This window comes from Bacillus rossius, chromosome 15, assembly GCF_032445375.1.
Source record: "Bacillus rossius redtenbacheri isolate Brsri chromosome 15, Brsri_v3, whole genome shotgun sequence".
Taxonomy (NCBI): Eukaryota; Metazoa; Arthropoda; class Insecta; order Phasmatodea; family Bacillidae; genus Bacillus; species Bacillus rossius.
The window spans coordinates 16,380,552-16,399,167 of record NC_086342.1 but is presented as its reverse complement, the minus strand read 5'-3'; the positions used below and the strand labels follow the sequence as shown (position 1 = coordinate 16,399,167).

General features: G+C 38.2%; 1 protein-coding gene and 1 non-coding gene across 2 annotated transcripts in view; both read left to right on the top strand.

Annotated features, from left to right (window-relative positions):
- The window catches only part of LOC134539642 (DNA repair protein XRCC1-like), a gene marked incomplete at its 5' end in the record, with an annotated part of 198,069 nt that overhangs the window by 29,504 nt on the left and 149,949 nt on the right, over positions 1–18,616 (top strand). Inside the window, one exon of the mRNA XM_063381829.1 lies at positions 7,788–7,826. Coding sequence (XP_063237899.1) covers positions 7,788–7,826 — 39 coding nt within the window. The remainder of the gene's footprint in view (positions 1–7,787; positions 7,827–18,616) is intronic.
- On the top strand, positions 6,531–6,602 carry Trnag-ucc (transfer RNA glycine (anticodon UCC)). Its single transcript has one exon. It is a non-coding gene; the product is annotated as a tRNA-Gly (tRNA).

Sequence of the window (18,616 nt, the reverse complement as noted above, 5' to 3'; positions counted from 1 at the left end):
TTCACTTGTAGATGCATTGAGTTAAAAACATTCAAAATATTTTCGCTGCATGGAATATGAGAAAATGTTAAATCGAACTTTTTTGAATATTGACGAACATATAGGATGTTATGTAGGCTACATTAAGTTCTCAAAATGTTTCAGGAGTTAATAGAAGTTTCCAAAATATTTCCAGAAGAAATATATACTTCGAAATATACCTACGTCTGTAGGCTGTGTGAAAGGGATTTTTTTGTTGTAAATGGAACAGAAATATTCACGTTTTCATGAAAACAACAACATTTTGTTCGCACTAATACTGGGTTCGGTTTCTTACCCGGGAATTTATGTCAGTACCGCCAATAAATTTATTTGTAAACAGTTCCCTTGAATAGCTTTCCAGAGTTAACTGCACACATAGATAAGCATGATAAAAACAATATATAGTTAAATTATTTAATATTTGATCATCTTTTCCTGTTTATAAATTTATGCTTGAATGAAATATCAATAAAAACATAAAATTATGCGCCAATTTTTGTAAGAAATACTCAGCATTATCTCGACAAATATATACAAAAATAACCACAGCCATGTTTTGCACCAAGATACGATATCTTTCTTGTAGTGTTTCAAAATATTTCTTGGCAACTGATTTCCAAATTATTTATTTATTTTTTTAAGAGCAAAAAATTTTTATTCTGTGTGGGGTCTTACATCCCAGGTTTCTTATTTTCTAGTCATTAAGGGCTGCTTCTGTAAATGTAACACTATACCTCTCGTGCATTAATTGTGTCACAATTATTTTCAACTGATATGTCGTGCAAGCTTTTTTCATAACATTTTATCACTTGCGCGAATTTTTACAGCAATTCTATCACACTTAGTAAATATCTGTTGAGAATATTTGTGACAGAGTAACTAATGCAAGAGAAATCTAGTGTTAGATTTACAAAATATTTCCGTTAACCAATAGTGTTGGCAAGAAAATGAAAATGTCAACGTGGCGTGTGAAACCTACACCTTAAGGAGGTGCCTCCCATTTCAGGTCATGATTTTATATATTTTTTAATCACTGATCAACATGTAGACTTTTTCTTTTGTTTAACTTTCACGAAATGAAAAATATACACAGCGCATATTTTTTGCATAATTAGCTGCCAAAGTTACTTTTTTTTTTGAACGTTTTTGGGTTGTACAAATAAGGAGAATTAAATTTGTTGCAGAACTAAAACTTTGTAAGTTTAACTGCAATTCCACTGGCTACTTCATGATATGGTTTGCATTTATATCACAAAAACTCATTTCATGTTTCTTGGCTGTCAAAATCGTAACAAATTTGAGAATTTTGAAACGCCAGGTAAAATTAATTAATATTTTCTGAAAGAAATTCAAACCATTTCTTTAATTAGCCAGTGGTATTGCAGTTAAACCTAAAAAAGTTTCAGTTCTGCAATAAATTAAATTCTCGTTATTTTTACAACCCAAAAACGTCAAAAATGTAACTATGGCAACTAAATATTCAAAAAGTATTCGCTGTATATATATATATATATATATATATATATATATATATATTTCATTTCGTGAAAGTTAAACAATTGAAAAAGTCTACATGTTTATCTATGATTACTGTAGATATAAAATCTTGACCTGAAATGGGAGGCACCCCCTTAAAACGGTTTCGTATACACACAGCCCGCCGACTCCTGCTGCCTGGACGTGTTCCTTATTCGCGGTGCGCAGCGAGACGCTATTTCCGTCACACGTGACCTCAACGACAGAACTACTTCCAGGGTTCTATTTTCGGGCACCTCCGCCGCTTTTTTCTTTCTTTTTTCTTTTTTAACTGTTTCGACCACCATCCCGCCTTGGAAAGTACCGTAGTTTGGGTTCGGCGTTTACGACCCGGCGGCGACAGTAACATCCACACGGGATGGAAAGGCGAAGAGGAGGGAAAGACAAGTTTCGCCCTCTCTCTCCCCCCCCCCTCCCGCCAACCAATTTTTTTTCTTCTCTTTAATCCATTAGGTTCTGCTCGGACCAGTTGCTTGTTCAGACAGCAGCGTCCTGACTCGTTTCACATACAGTATCATCCTGCATAACGCTCACAAAGCTGTCATATACCCTACCGTTTCCCAACCCTGTCCCCCAATCAGTGGCGTAGCCAGGATTTGTGTATGAGGGGTGTTAAGAAGCACGCCCCCCCCCCCCCATTTTACAGCGGGAGGTCCGGGGGTCCTCCCCCGGGAAAATTGGATTTTAAGGTGTAAAATAGTGCTATTTTAGCAGTTTTCGGTACTTAAATTTAAATATTGTAATGGTAAAAATTGTATTAATTTTAATATGAAATTTGTTTGAGTGATGAATAAGAAATTAATTAATGATTTGGTGCTAAGGGGGGGGGGGGGTTGAACCCCTAAAAAAAAACCTGGCTACGCCCCTGCCCCCAATACATCTACTCGTATGTGAGATATGATTATTGATCATAGTTAGGGGTAAGCATATTGTTACGTACGCGAGAGACCAGACCGCGATGCCAGGGTTCGGAGCTGGCTGGTGGTCCTGCACGACCACTGGCGTCACGCGCCGTGTCACGTGCCGTCCGCTGACGTAACGCATACCACCACTCGCGCCTGGCCCGGGATTACAAGGGTCGTCGCTACCCGCTCACCTCCTCCGCTCACCACGCATCGTCCTTCCTCGGCGCTTTCATGTATCGCTGAGCGGCCTTGAGAATTCCGCTGGCCCGCCGCGCGGAGTGGCGCGAATGATCGCCGCTTTTCTGGACTTTTCGGGCGTCGGGTCGGCCCGGGATGACGTGACTAGTGTCACAGCCGTTCTCGTCGGTTAGAGAAAGGGCGTCTCAGGTACATAAGCAGCGAAACCGGCCTCCGCGGGAGGGGGTGTGTGTGTGTGTGTTATGGTAAGGAGGAGGCAGAGTTCCGAGCGAGTTCCATTACAATAAGTGAATATCTGTTAAAAATATTTGTGGCAGAACTTCAAATGTAAGGGAGGTATGGGTCAAAATTTTATAAATACATAGCTCTTGAATAAAAGTAATGACGATAAAATAAAAACAAAATAGCATGGAGTGAGAGACCTAGCCTTAAGACATATCCCCATATATGTAAATATTCGGGTTTTCAGTTAAATAACTATCGGCAAGATGACTGTTCTACTGTTTGTCGTTCGAACGATTTCCGGTCAAAAGCCACGGTCCATGAAGGTAGACTTGTTCGCGTGGCACACACTGACGCCATACAGAAAAAAAATTCTGTTCTTTTACAAATATTCCTGTGGAAACCAGTTGCCAAGAAGTAACTTTTAATACTACAAGAAAGATAACGTAACTTTGTACAAAAATGGCTATAGTTATTTTTGCATGTATTAACTAAGTCTTTCGAGATAATACTGAGTATTTCTTACGAAAATTGTTGCATAATTGTAGCTATATATTAATTGAATATTCATTAAACCATGGAAAAAATAGAATATTCAAAAGTTTGGCCTTATTTTGTTTTATTGTGATTATTAATGTGTGCAGTTAATACTTGAAAGCTAGTCACTGAACGGTTTACAAATAACTTTTAAATATTAGAGGTACTGGTAAAAAACAAGAAATTAATTCCTGGGTAAGAATCCGAACTCAGAGTTACTGCGAACACTATTTTTGTAGTGATGCAGTTGTTTACATGTAAATTTACAAATTTATAGATATCTGCAATTTTACGTGAATATTTCTTGTTCCATTTACAAACGCAGGCAGCGGCTCGGACCCTGTTTAGTATATCTCCCTCCCCCCCTGCCCCCCTAGCAGGCTACATGCCCGATCTCCGAGGGTGCCGTAGACGCCAGGAGGGGAAATAAAAAAGGGGTGGTGGGGGACTTCTCAGTGGGAACTTCTCTTCTGAGAGAAGTCCGTTGGTGAAGAGCGCAGAGGCTTGGAAAACAGGGAACGGTTTTCTCAAAGTCTACGCGCACGCATTACGTGATGAAGGAGGGGTCTTCCCCCCCCCCCTCTCTCGACGCTTTTGTCGACGAGTCATTTCGTTCAGATTCACCCCCCCCCCCCTTTTTTTTACCTTTTTCCACCAAACCCCTTTCTAACATCCGTCTCTTCCCCTCAAAAAAAAAAAAAAAAACACTGACTCGGGCGTGTTCGTGAATGGAGTCTTAAATCTTGCAGCCCCCCCTCTTATTCTTACCTTACAATTATCTTCTCTATCTTCTCCCTTCCCCCACTCGGGTCCCTTTTCCCGTCCACGTTTACAGACATGCGTTTGCGCCAAGACCAGCAACATCCCATTCCCCCCTCCCTCCCATAAACCTTTCTTTTTATTTTGCTTCCCACGGTAGGTACCACGCAAGGCACTGAATGTCCATAGCGACCGATATCTTGGTGCATGCGCTCTGCTCTGGCGCGAAATCCTTTGAACGCAACCTTTGAAGGTGAAATAGGCTTTACCTCTGCCCGCGAACGAAGGGAAACGGGTTGCCACTAGGATGGAGGGTTGTTTTAGGGGTGTCAGAAAAGGAGAAAGTGGCACTAGGAACACTACCCCCCCCCCCTCTCCCTCAATTTTCCCCCCTTTTATGATAAAGGATGGCGCGTATTATTCCCCTCCACTTTCCGCATCCGTAGGGGCGTAACTAAAGGAGACAGACAAAACTTGTGCCTCTGGGTGCCGAATTGGGGGGGGGGGGGATAGACTGGCAAAGTTTTTTTATTATTGATATTTTCTTTAATATCGTAGTGTTAGAACACACAAAAAAAATTTTTTTGCAGGGCAGATGAACTGAATTATTTGTATTGAAAGATACACACATGTATATATTCAAATACTTTTAAAAATGGCATATTCCGAACACTGTCCCACTTGCGATGTATTAAAAATGAAATTATCCCAAACAAATCTGTTTATTTATCATTCCAAAAAAAAATATTTGGAATAGTGGAATTAATATGAGGTGTTGTCGGGGAAGGTTTTGGCTTTGTTGGTTTGAAGAAAAAGAAAAGAAAGAAAGGGACGCCAAGATGAGTTCTTGCCCCGGGTGGAAACTAGTATAGTTACGTCCTAAGAACCCGTCTTATCTACACAGATCCGACGTTATGGGAGTTCATTTCATTTATTTGAATGAGGAAAAAAATAAAATGTTGATATGAAATACCAAATAGGTTAAAGTACTGTTCAGAGTGTTGTTAGCATTCCCTGAAGCTTTGCATACTAGAAATTTCTTTGTGGAGGCACAGTCGACGCTGTTGTGCAATTGACGTAATGGCAGTTCGAAACAGCTGCTCGATCGCCAACAGCTTCCAGGAACAAGCGCTACCAACGTTGCAAAAAAATTTTTTTTCGCACGCTGCTGACTTGCGACTGTACTCGTGCATTGTTATCTGTGGACTGTGACCTATTTCCTCTACCTTTCTCTCGTTACGTGTTCTGGGAAATGCAGCAATAATAACGAGACTATTACACTTGCAAGGGAAAAGCTTATTAACTTTGCAGGCCTCAAAAAATGTAAAAAAAATAATAATATTTTCCGACATTAGTTTTAATCCTCCTTGCGCTGTATACGGTGGGTATGACTCCACCAAAATGTTGAGAAACAACGAAGACTACATTGTTATCGAGTCAATACATTAAGGATTCGTAGTATAAGGGTTCACTTACAAATAAATTACATATTTTTTTTTTTCCAGTAATGATGATAAATAGAATAGTTTTGTTAATGTTGCAGTGACATTGAACTTGTTTATATATTAATGGGAACATACTGATATGTGACTAAACTGTTGTTTTAGTGAGTAGATATCGAAAAAAAAAAAGTGAGATTTTAATGTTATTCAACATATTCGCCATAAAAAAATATTATTGAAATTGCATTCAAGTGCTGAGACACGTGTCATCCTGAGAGCACATTTCTGTCCACGGTCCCTGCGATAGTTCTTACTTAAATTCAAAATATTATTGCTTGAAATTTTTTTGGCATTAATAATAACACATCATTTTCTAACGTGTAAATATGTAGAATCTACATGTCCAGCAAAAATCACTCATGCAAAAGCTGATTTTTTTTTTTTTTTTTTTTTAGTTTTTAGTTTTTTGTAATGGGTTAGTTCTTCCGTGCTTATTGATGGTTTAGAAAAATTGGACCTATTTTTTTGTGCGAAGACTTACCTCAGTGCATAATTGTAAACCTGGGTAAATATTAACATAAATGTTTTAGATAATGTCATACAATTTTTTTAAATATAACTTCCCAGAGAAATTATCAAGGCGCTAAACTAACTTAAGCAAATCTTAATTTTCAAGTAAACTATTTATGAGATTCCAAAAAATAGTTTGCAATTTTGTAAAGGAAAAAAACAATAGCGAAACATTTACAACGTGCTACGTTCAAATAATTACGTTGGGGAAATTCCAAATCCAAGATACCTACAACCATGTATTTATATTTTCAATGTTACGCAAATTATCGATAACTGTTATCTCTTTTGAGTGTATATAAACCTGAAACAAAAAGTAATATTTGTTATTGTCCATCGTGCGTTGGTGGTGTAATGGTGAGCATAGTTGCCTTCCAAGCAGTTGATCCGGGTTCGATTCCCGGCCAACGCAAGGTTTTATTTTTGCTATCTCCGCTTATAAATGCATTTGTGGTATAATCGTAATAAACAAAATTTTAAAATTATTTTTATACAATGTTATAAATTACAGTAAATTTACGGACTATCCAAAGATGAATTCACCTCAAATAGGTAAACGAAATTCTTCGTACGTTTTATTACACAATGGCAATATATATACCTCAGTGCCAGTTGGCCATTTGGTACATTTAAAAAAAACATACGACAATTTTCGCATTACTTCTCGACAGAATTCATTATAATGAGCATAAGTGGTTGATCTGTTGAGACTTGAAAGTAATCACCGTGCTGTTAGGTCAACAATCTGGGTACACAATGTTTCCTTGTTTGCTTTGTGCTTATGGGATAGCCGTGACAGAAAATTACCACTGGAAATAAAATGAAAAGACTGGCCATTAAGATATTATCCGTTTTCAGGCGGAAAAAAAATTTCATTGGAGACAGTTTGGTTCTTTCTGACAAAATCCTGCTACGTCCTCTGCGCATAAAGCTCGGGTTGATGAAACAATTCGTAAAGTCTCTCAATCAAGCAGGTGCATGTTTTCAAGTACTTATGCTCCGTTTTTCCCGGTTTAAGTGACGCCAAGTTGAAAGAAGGGATCTTTGTAGGTCCATATATCGGAGAACTTTTCGCAGATGCACAATTTGTTCTGACCATGGATGAGAAGGAGAAGGAAGCCTGGAATTGTTTCAAAGAGGTTGTAGAGAAGTTCCTTGGTAACGTGAAGGATACGAACCACAGAAGTTTCGTGGAACGCATGTTGCATGCGTTTGAACAACAAGGTTGCAGGATGAGTCTAAAGGTTCACATGTGAACTATTTTACGGAAAACTTGGGGAACGTCAGTGAAGAACAAGGCGAACGGTTCCACCAAGACATCAAGGAGATGGAACGTAGGTAACAAGGTAGGTGGAACGTGAACATGCTAGCGGACTTATTGTTGGATGCTACATCGTGAATCATCTGAAGCGTCCTATACACGGAGGCGCACACGCAGAACTTTCCAAGGAAAAAGAGAACTTTTTTTTAGTGAAATGATTGTGTACTTTGTCACTCTGATCAAGTATGGACTTAGATATTTGGTTTTGTTCAACATGGAAAAAACTAAAACCTGTCAGCCGATTGTGTCCTTTTATCGCAGTTCCTGTCTGTACAGGTTGTGATTGGAGCTTCATGCCTACAACACCTGCTGAGGGTGAGTGATATCAGAATTAATTACTTATGGTTTATTTTAGTATATTGTATTTGTATTGTATTTTTACGTTATTTTATTATGTTATTGTATTTATTGTTTAACATATTACCAAACGTTCAAGGGAGAACAAACCAAACACTACATTTTCCATGTCTATTATATACATATAGGTATGCTACACACCTGCTATTATGTTGTATGGCTTTGTATGAAAAAAAAAAAACTGTTCGTGTTTGAGAAAAACGGACATCATTTCCGGTTTCAGCACACCCAAAAACATATAGATTAGCCACTTTTATCAAATCAAAATTTGGGTTGTAGATCTGTGTTATTTGTCACGAATTATTTTTTGATTAACTATATCACACAAAATATTATAATTATGAACCCACGAGAGTGTAAATATGTTAAGTACAAATGAGAATATGCTAGTTAAAAACGTTTAAACAATCCCGTGCATGAAATATTAATTATTTTTTATTTTAACTTTGTGACAATATGGTTATACTTTAAAGAATTACCGTGTGGTAGGTCCGTGCCGTTTAGTTTTCGCGTCTCGGAGTGGCGGGCATGTTTCTCATTGTTCATTCATTCGACGGCGGAAAATTATCAGTGCATATGAATGAATTGCAGTATGGCTTATTGGCAGAATCTGTTGCACTATAACTCAGTGATAAGGTGATATTTGCAGAACTACAAAATCAGCCTATTAGAATGCTCGATCACATCTAATCTATACATAGTATAAAATTAAATTAAAAACTAATTTATTATCCTCAATCCTAGCTTTGACATTTTCTAAACAAATTTTATTTACGGTGAGAGTATTAAAACATTCAGTAAAATACATGGTTAATTAATCAATATTGTTTGATCAATACTTATTAATATCCTCAGCAGTTATTTTGAAGTGAATAATAATTTTGTTAATTCATTTTTATTTAGACAATTGTCTTATTTCTCTGTTTTTTTAACTCTGCGGTTTTACCCCTTACTATATACTTGCGAATCGAGGCATGAATTGCCAGAGAAGTTTCACTTCTATGACATGTACTGAGTTACACGCATTCTTTATATTTTTTCGGTTTAAGCAGGGTAAAGGCACACTTAGAAAAAATAAGTGTTTTTGCAAGGAGTCTTAACCAGTCTTTTTAATTGCACTTATATACTAAAATTATTCTTGTAGGTCCATGTTCAAAGTAAGTGAAAGTTTTACCCGTAAATATACGAAGATAACGATAAATATGTGAATATCCCTGAATAATTTCTAACCAGAGTTTTTCGTAAATTTAAGGTGACATTTTTTTTTCTCAGTGCAGTGGTATTATTTTGGCTAAAACTCTTCGCTCTCGAGAAACTATTCTCGCAGGGTGGAAAAATCACTTAATGCTCAGATCATTCTCCTAGGTAGGCTAATCGTGTGTTTGGGTTCAACTTCGTGGAATGGAATCAAAACGTTCGAGAAAAAATGTAGTAACTGTTCTGAATTCTTGTGATCGTATGGGGCTGGAAACAATTCGCGGTTTCAATGATCTCTAGGAGAGACTCCATGATCCTCTGTGTACTCGGGCAGATTACACCTGCTCATTGGCTACTGTCTCGTGACACCCGTTAACGGGGGTGCTTTTGATTTGGTGCTTGTTATGTTTAGGGTCTTTCACTGGCTCAGAGCCCTTCAGACAAACTGTGGCCCAAACACGGAAGCAGCAAAAAGGTAAACGTCTATGATTTCGCGAAAAGAATCCGCGAATTTTTCCGCTCTATAATCATGGCTTGCAGTTGTTTCAAGTAAAAAAACAGCCGTGATAAGTTAAACATGAGGTAAAGTAGCAAACTGGAGGATCAACTATCCACAAAACCATAGGTAAATTTCGAGTCCAGTCAGATTTTTATCCGGCCTAAAAATGTATTCCGAATTTGGCACTTTTTGATGTGTCTTGGAATTCGAAAATAATAAAACAACTTGAGGTTTCAGTACCTGTATCATACCCCACAACCGAGTCCACATTTCTGACAGACTCTTTATAAAAAAAATTTTAAGCTCGACAGAAGAATATTCTTCCATAATTTCTACGTATAAATGAGGTAAATGATTGGCTGGACTGGTTGTTCGGAAAACAGAGTACATTATTTTATTTAATGAAATAATTAGTATAATCTGTAAATATATTTATTTCGTTCAAAGTATCGTCTAACAACATTCGGGTCACAACGGCAAGGCATATAACTTACAGGCCAATTTATCATAACATCAAAACTGAAAGTAAATCCACGGCCATGATAAAGATTGAGTTTTATTACGATTTTTTACTAGCTTTTCCGGGCGTAGGTTAAAAATTTGTACTTTCAGTTTACGAAAAATGCTGTTTACAAATTATCCAGGGATCTTAGTAAATTGACGGACAATGAGTTCACTTATTTGGAACATCAATACGAAAGAATATTCTTCGTATATTAACAAAACATTTAAAAACCTATTAATTCTACAATATTAACACTCTTCGTTTGTCCACGTGTATGTTTACCTTTGTTTAGAACGAAACATACGACTTGAAAGTCAAAATTCAGCGTAGTTTCTATTAAGATTCAGTTATTGGAAATTAAGAACAACACATCGTTTATTTGAGTTAAATTCTTTGTTGAAAATCCGTAAATTTACTGTAATTTCTAACAGTGTACGTTTACGGAAAAGTGGAGGGGGAGTAAGTTAGTCTCGTGTACTAAAAAAAAACATGCGCTCACACAACATACATTCGAATCTCTTAAGGACTGAACGTAAGTTACGTGAAGATACGTCAATAAAAATTTAATTGGTTTGACGGTAACCAAGTTGTTATGTTGCGAAGGTCATTAACTGCTAAATGCACTCAGCAAGATTGTAGATCGATTATGCTAATTGGTAAAGCTTGGAGGGGGAGGAAGAAAAGCCGATAAGCACACAGGCGCCTCATAGTAGGATGATAAATAAAGAGGGGAATAAGAGAAGGGAAATTTTGGAGTTGGTGCTCGAAACCTCAAGTTATAGAACAGTACATTTCATGTTGGCACTTACAACCGTCCATATTAATAGTTTTGTCAGCTGATGGGGCAAAAAAAAAACAGAGTTTATTATTTTTTTCTCTGTATGTAGAGTATAACTTCACCAGCCAAAACTAATTTACTTAGTACTATCATTAAATTTGAAAATTCGATGTCATCGCTATGTTTTAAAACCATTTGATGTTTGCATGTGTAACGGAGAATGAATTTGAAAAAAAGTGTCATTTCAAAACTATTTAAGCGATTATTGTAGAGAGGATGGCCGATGGAAAGAGCCCAGCCTGCTTGGACATATTTCCCTTCACGGTTAGTCAATGCGAGTCTGAAAAAAAACTCTTGAGTTGGCCGGGAATCGAACTTGGAATACGTAACTGCTTGGGAAAATACAATTTGTGTACAATTTCAAAATTTTATATTACAAATAGGATACATGTACGTTGATTTCAATCAATTGCTACAGAATGACACTCCAGTAACGTGTACTCTTTTGTCCAGCGTTATATAATAAATAAGTTATATAGGCAACTATCCTTACCACTTTACCACCAACGAGTGGTTTTCACATAGTGGCAAAGACATTTTTGTTACAAATATTTCATTTTAAATTTACGAAGAACGCTGGATACAAATTATCCATTGATCCATGTAAATTTATCGCTATCGTCATAGATTTACGGGTACTAAGTTCACTTCTTCACTTTACTATTAGCTAAACATTCAAAAACGGGTTAAGACTACTTACAAAAAAGAACCATTATTTCTTTCAAGTGTGTGTTTATAACGAAAAACAGAACCCGGCGTTGTTGCTACGAAGACTGAGTCATCTGAAACTACGAAGAACTCTTCTTTAACGTCACGTGAATTATTCGTTGAGCAGTCCGTAAACTTACTGTAATTTATAACGGTGCATTGCATTGGCGTAGCTGTGTTCATAAAGTTGGGGGGGGGGGGGGGGGGGGACAAATAATGATTTTGATGCCATGAAAACCCATTCCCCTCTTACTAAGACGGGGGGTCCGCGGGTCCTCCACCGGAAAATTTTGATTTTAAAAGTTCAAAATAGCACTTTTTAAGCAGTTTTTCTATCTAACCATTGGATACATCGATGTTAAAATTAGTATTGTTTCCTTAAGATAAAATTTGATGAGTGAAGAAATTACAAATAAAGTTGGGCAGAATAATATTATAAAATAAAAATATCACAGTCTAGAAAGTTGGGGGGGGGGACAGTCCCCACCACCCAAAAAGTTCAGGGGGACACGTCCCCCCTGTCCCCCCCGGTTCCTACGGCCCTGGTGCATTGATATATTCAATTCGCTTTTCAGACTACTCACAGCTTTGCCACCCAAAAACAAAACACTTATTCAGTGCCAAAACTGCATTGTATTGCACCTTGTAATGTATCGTTCCACTTGACACGTTCGCGTCAGCCATCTTGCGCAACCGGCCACTCGCTGCAGCACTGTTGCGCACTCAGGACAGTAATTAACATGCGGTGGATCCCAGGGGAAGCGGCCTCATGGGACTTCAGTCCTCTCACTTTTTCGACCGCAACTGCCACTGGATAACATAAAAGCTCTTTGAAATAAAAAAAAATAATAATAATGTGAGCGAGTCTTTCAGTAGATACTCGCCAGAGATGTGTAACATCTAACCTCTCGGCAACGAGCAAATTCACGTGTTCTAATGTTGCAACTACGTTTCTACATTTCTGTATGCAGTCACACCTAGTTTCCGCACCCGCCGCTAGAATTCGTTGCCGGAGCAGCTACATCGACTATCGAATCATTCGATATGCAGAGCGAAAATTTAAACAACACGATGAAACGGCTCCGATAATAGCGAAGAAAAAAAAAACCTTTAAAAAATACTAAACCCCGGATTTGGACCTGATTTTCGACAAGGAATTTTGATAAAAACACTGCCAATCTTGTTAAAAACCATTAAACCGTTAATACTTTAAAGTTAACCTTTGTTCTTGTTAACTTTGATTCACGGAATCCGCCACAGATGGCAGAACCGTGGTTACACATGTCCGTTTCTTGCGATTTCCGTTCCATTCAAGAAATTACTTCTACCAAGAGCTGTCTAGCGAAAGTTAAGACGTTGCACTTAAAAAAAAGATTTGATCCCGAACCCATTCCAGCCTTAATTTAAGAAATTATACATCCGCTTCTGATTGGCCACTCGGTTGTTTCCTTATCGCAGGCACATTTACTTTGGCTGAGCTTAAGCAGTCTCTGATAGGCAGTGACTATAAGCACTGACTGATTAAAAATAATTAAATTTACATACAACAATTCTAGCTTACACTAGTGTCATAGAAAAACCTCAATAATGCACAACAAAGACGAATACACAAAGACAATTAGAACACGCCAATATCTGGGGGGGGGGGGGAATTTGCAGGTTCGGTGACATTAGAAGATACTCTACAGTCATCTACGTACTGAGTTAAAAGTACTTAACCTGTTGTTTGGCTGCTGATCTGCGAGAAGTTTTCAATAAGTTGCATTTGATTTGATCTTTCTTTCGCCAGGGCTCTCTGGATAAACTGTGAGCCTACCGGCAGAGACTGTGACTGTTCGTAGGTACAAGTATTTGGATTTTGACATATCGCGAAAAATGAAACCGCGAAGTTTTCAGGTCTTTAGTAATCACAATGTCTCATTCACTAGGCCACCTTGCTCCATCCCACACAGAGAAAAAAATTTGTTTGAATCAAACAAATATTTGTTTGTATATGGCGAAACAAATATTTACTTGCTGTAACAAAATACTTTGTTAGCTTAACCAAACTTGGTAAGTAGCCTAACAAAAATGATTTGTTACACCTAACCAAATACACAGGTGAGTTGAAAACAATATTTTTGTTAGGTCAACAGAATCTTTCCTACTACAAAATATTTGCTTGAATTAACAAATTATATTTACCGTATGCAAACAGATATTTTGTTGAGGCAAACAATTCTTTCTCTCAGTGCATATCTATGCAGGGCTGTCAATAGGAGGGATTTGGATTGGGTGGGGGAGGGGGTGGGGTAAAATCCTCGTGCTAACGGGGAAGGAAAAAGGGGAGGGAGGCTTTTGAGTTTCGAGATCTTTTTTAAGCTTCTGGTGGTAGGACGAAAATGTATATTGCTTGTAAAATCCATTGGAGAAACCTTACAAGTTGTGCAATACGGACAATGTAACTTTTTAAGTTTTCATATATATATTTATATATCTTTTTAATTTGGAACTTATTGGCTGAGGGGGCTAAAAATGTTCGAGCGTGACGAAAATTCCGATCGCATGAGGGGAACAGGTAGGTATACGTGGTGGGGGAACCGGTAAAGATGGAGAGTGCGTCAGCGGCGACGCCACTCTCCAACGCATGCGCTAGCGGTCGAATGGGAAGACATAAAAACGGGGGGGGGGGGGGGGGGGGTTAGGTTCGTAGGGTAGCATGCTATATGCTAGTTGTAACGGTTGGAAGGAGAGGTGGCAGGGCAGAGGTATAAATGACTCAGCAGTGATGCTACGGAATTCTCGTAACGCTGCTTGTGCTTGTCTGCTCCTCAGTTTTTTTTTTTAAATTAGGTATTTGCGATCATACCCGCATTATTACTACTCTCAATTATTATCTCTTGTTCAATTAAAAAATACTAATTATTTATATCTATCTATACCTAATAAGCAAGACGTTTCACTCCTGTCGCGTGTGGAGTACACGCACGCCCTCTTTTTTTTTTTGACGTGACAACGTCTAATAAATAGATTAACGCCGGCAGCACGCACGAAAAAGTGTCCCGTTACGCACATTGTCCCGTTACGCTCATTCTATATTGCTCTTTGCTAACCTGAACCTCCTAGCACTGCGACCGAGTCCGTGGCGTAATTCTGTTTTCATGCATTTCAATGTAACATTTTCATTGCTCTTTGCTAACCCGTTCTTCCTAGCATTGCTGCAGAGTCCGTGGCGCAAATATATTATTTTTGACTGCATTTTGGTGTTGGATAAGCCATTTTTCTTCACATCATCCTTGAAACACTCCCATTCGTTTCCTACTTTTCCTATCATCGTCCTATCCTTAACAGAATAACACAGATTGGAAGAAGTTAAATAGCAAACATGTATATAAGTTATAGTTAAAATAATCACTTCGTTAAAGTAATAAACATATTTGAATTAATGAGTGCAAATAAAAGTAAATTTATCAATTAAATTCTACATTTCATTTCATTTCTTCTTTGTATCCATACAAAATAGTGATAATTCAATAAAAATGATTCAATTTTATTCATAAAAGTATGCAATCATTTCATCAATGTGTTATAATGACGTCACATTAAACTATCGTCCGTAAACCGACTTTACAGACAACCAATTTTTTTAGGTTTAAACAGGGTAAAGGCACACTTAGAACAAATAAGTGTTTTTAATTATTTGCGATCATACCCGCATTATTACTATTCTCAATTATTATCTCTTGTTCAATTAAAAAAGACTAATAATTTTTAACTATCTATACCTAATAAGCAAGACGTTTCACGTCTGTCGCGTGTGGAGTACACGCACACCCTCTTTTTTTTCTTTTCTAATTTCGATGTTTGGAATGTTGTAACTTGCATTAATTGATGGTTTTTGGGAAAAGGGGGTTGGGGTATATAGGGGCCGACATAATTATTATTCCTCCCCGGGCTTGACGGTCCTTTCTCAATGTTTGGACGGAGCATAGCGAGTGATTCTGGATGAAATTGCTTCGCAGCGAAGGATAAAAGAGGAATCAAGCCTATCGATTCCCGAGAGAGGTTTTTTTTCCCCCTTTCCTTCTCCCTGGAATAAAAAAAAATTCTCAAGGGCGCTAGGGAAGAATATCATCTCGAGAATCTCTTCAAACCTCATCCGCGTTACCAGAAAGAAGGAAGTGAGAAGAGAGGACGAGAGAGAAGAGAACGGAAGGTAGAATCTGAAAAAAAGAATGTCTGCGAAAATAAATACACGAAGATATAATTTAATTATTTTGTACCAATCCAACAATTTCTTGTCGAATTCCTGTAGCCCTTTTACTAAATTAATTCCGAATGAACTGGGAAAGTCGCTTTGTAATTTTTTTTCGTCCATTAAAATAAAATTTTTGTTACAGGTAAAGCCACGATTATTCCGCTGATTCATTGGGTAGCAAATTAGACTTGAGGCATATATACATTTGCTTCTCTGGTAGGATTCTATAAAATAATGCCAAGCGTAGGTAATAAATATATACGCAAAATGTGTTATCAACTACATATTTTGAAGCGAATCACACGTAGTTTCCGCACCCGCCGCTAGACTTCGTTGCCGGAGCATTTACATCGACTACCGAATCATTCGATTTGCAGAGCCAAAGGTTAAATTATATATCATGAAAAACGGCTCCAATAAAAGCGAAAAAGACTTGAGAAAATAAAATAATGCCCGGCTTTGCACCTGACTATCGCTAAGGAATTTTATTAAAATACTGTCCAATTTCTTAAAATTCATTAAACAGTTAATACTAAAAAGTTTCTTTTTAGCTAAGTGAACTTTGGTTTGCGCCATCCGCCACAGATGACAGCGGCAAGATTACACATTTATGTTCCATGCGACTTCCGTTCCACTCACGAAATCAATCCCACCAAATGCCATATACAGAGAGCTAAGATGTTACTCATAAAAAGAATCAGATTACGGAATACTAAGTTAGGGCATCACACAAGTGCGCAGACAATGCAGTTGACGCTGGAATCTATCTATCCTAGAAGTCATTGAACAAGATTTTTTTTTTCATTTATTTCCTTACATCAGGTTATACTTACTCGATGCACGTACACGTGTACATAAATCAGGTCAATGTCGCTTTGTTCATTGTGTGCTACTACCGCCACTTTTTTTTTTTTTTTTTTAAGCTGATGTCCGGATAGCATGTGGTGAGGTAATTTGAATTTTCTTATTTTCTAATTGGTTTCTTGTCCATTTAGGGCGTGTCCAAACGTCCACGATCCAATGAAAAATACACGGCGAATGTGTAATTGACCAACTGTCCAGCCTGTCTCCAAATAGTAACGCGAGTTTTAGCAGGAATTCAAGGATGGTTAATCCTTGAACTGGAAAAATTCGCGTTTTCGATTAACTTCAGGATGGTTTACACAGTCTTCTGTGTACTCGGGCAAACAACACCAGTTCATTGGCTGCTAACGCATGAGTCTCAACTGGTTTGCCAGTGATTCGTGTCATCTTTGGCTGAGGGCCCAGAATCGTCCAGATGAAACGTGAGCCAGTAGCAAATGCGCCTAAAAGGTATAAATTTGTGTACTTGAATTTTATAACCTTTCACATGTGGTGAGGTAATTTGAATTTTCTTATTTTCTAATAGGGTTCTTGTCCATTCAAGGCGTGAATCCAATAAAAAAAAATTTCAGGTCTCTAGCTATGATGCTTGAGACCGAAAAAAAAATTCGCGGAATCATTTGGCAATAGTCTGTAATGAAAACACGTCAACCTTTTTTTTTTTTTTTTTTGCTGCTTCAGTGACTGGGCCACAGTTTTAACTGAAGGACTCTGGGCCAATGGGGGGGAAAAAATCTTCAACGAAATAAGTATCGAATCAAAAGCATTCCAGTTAACAGGGGGTCACGAGTCAGTAGCCAATGAGAAGATTGCGATTTCCCTTGGTACACAGAGGATCATGGAGTGAATCCTAGAGGAAGTCGAAACCCGCAAAATGTTTTCTGTCTCTTTCCAATGATGGATAATACAAAATTCATTGAAAAAAAAACCAAAGAATATGATAAATGGACGACGAAGGCGTGTGGGGAAGGGGCAGGAATAAGGGATTATTACCTTTGAATATATATACTGTATAGAAGTCGCGAGTGGATAGGATTTACTCTACGTTTTTCAAAAGCGTATGATGAGCAGCTTGGGAACTTCACCGCTGCAGTGCGCTGCCGTAACGCCCTGTATCGTCTTAGTTGTTATTTACACGTTAGAGCGCAGCGCTGTCACCCGCTGTCATTCCCCGCACCCCTCATCCATCATTCACTGCAGCTCAACGTCGTTCAACGGGAGGGGGAAGGGGTGTTTGAAGAGTTCGACACTTGTCCGCTAGGGACCACCACAAGTCGATGCCCTAGAGATGGTGGCGATTGCGGCGGTGAATTAACCAACTACCTCAAAACCGTATTAGAAATTTTAACCTGGGCTGGCGACTTCTGTACAGTATATATATATATATATATATATTCAAAGTTATTACAGAGGGGATGCCTCTTCCTCACTCCCCACGTAACATGGCATGATGTATAAGTCCTGTGTTCGAGCGGTGGAACGTGGTGCGACGGGTTCAACAGTTCAACGCCTCTACGCTTCCTGAAGGAGGGAGGGTTAATAATGTGTGTGTGTGTTTTTGTGTGTGCGGGCGCTTTGCTATCGCGTGCTTTGCTGTCTTGAAGGGCTACGTGACTGCTGAAAGTTTTTCGTGGTCGCGTGCTGAGGCGAATTAAAAAAAAAAAAACTTGGAACTTGATAGTTGGTTGAAATCGGAACCCTGAAATGTAGGGTACGTTGCCAGCGCCACCAAAGCACAAAGAAACAGCAGACTGCAGAGAATGGTCGCCTTCCTGCAAGGAAAATATAGCTATCACGAGTTCAAAAAAATACCTTGGAATACGAATCTGCCTTTCCTACCCGTATCATATATTGTAGGATTACAAAATGCACAATGTATTGTGTGTCAAGTATCTCCGTA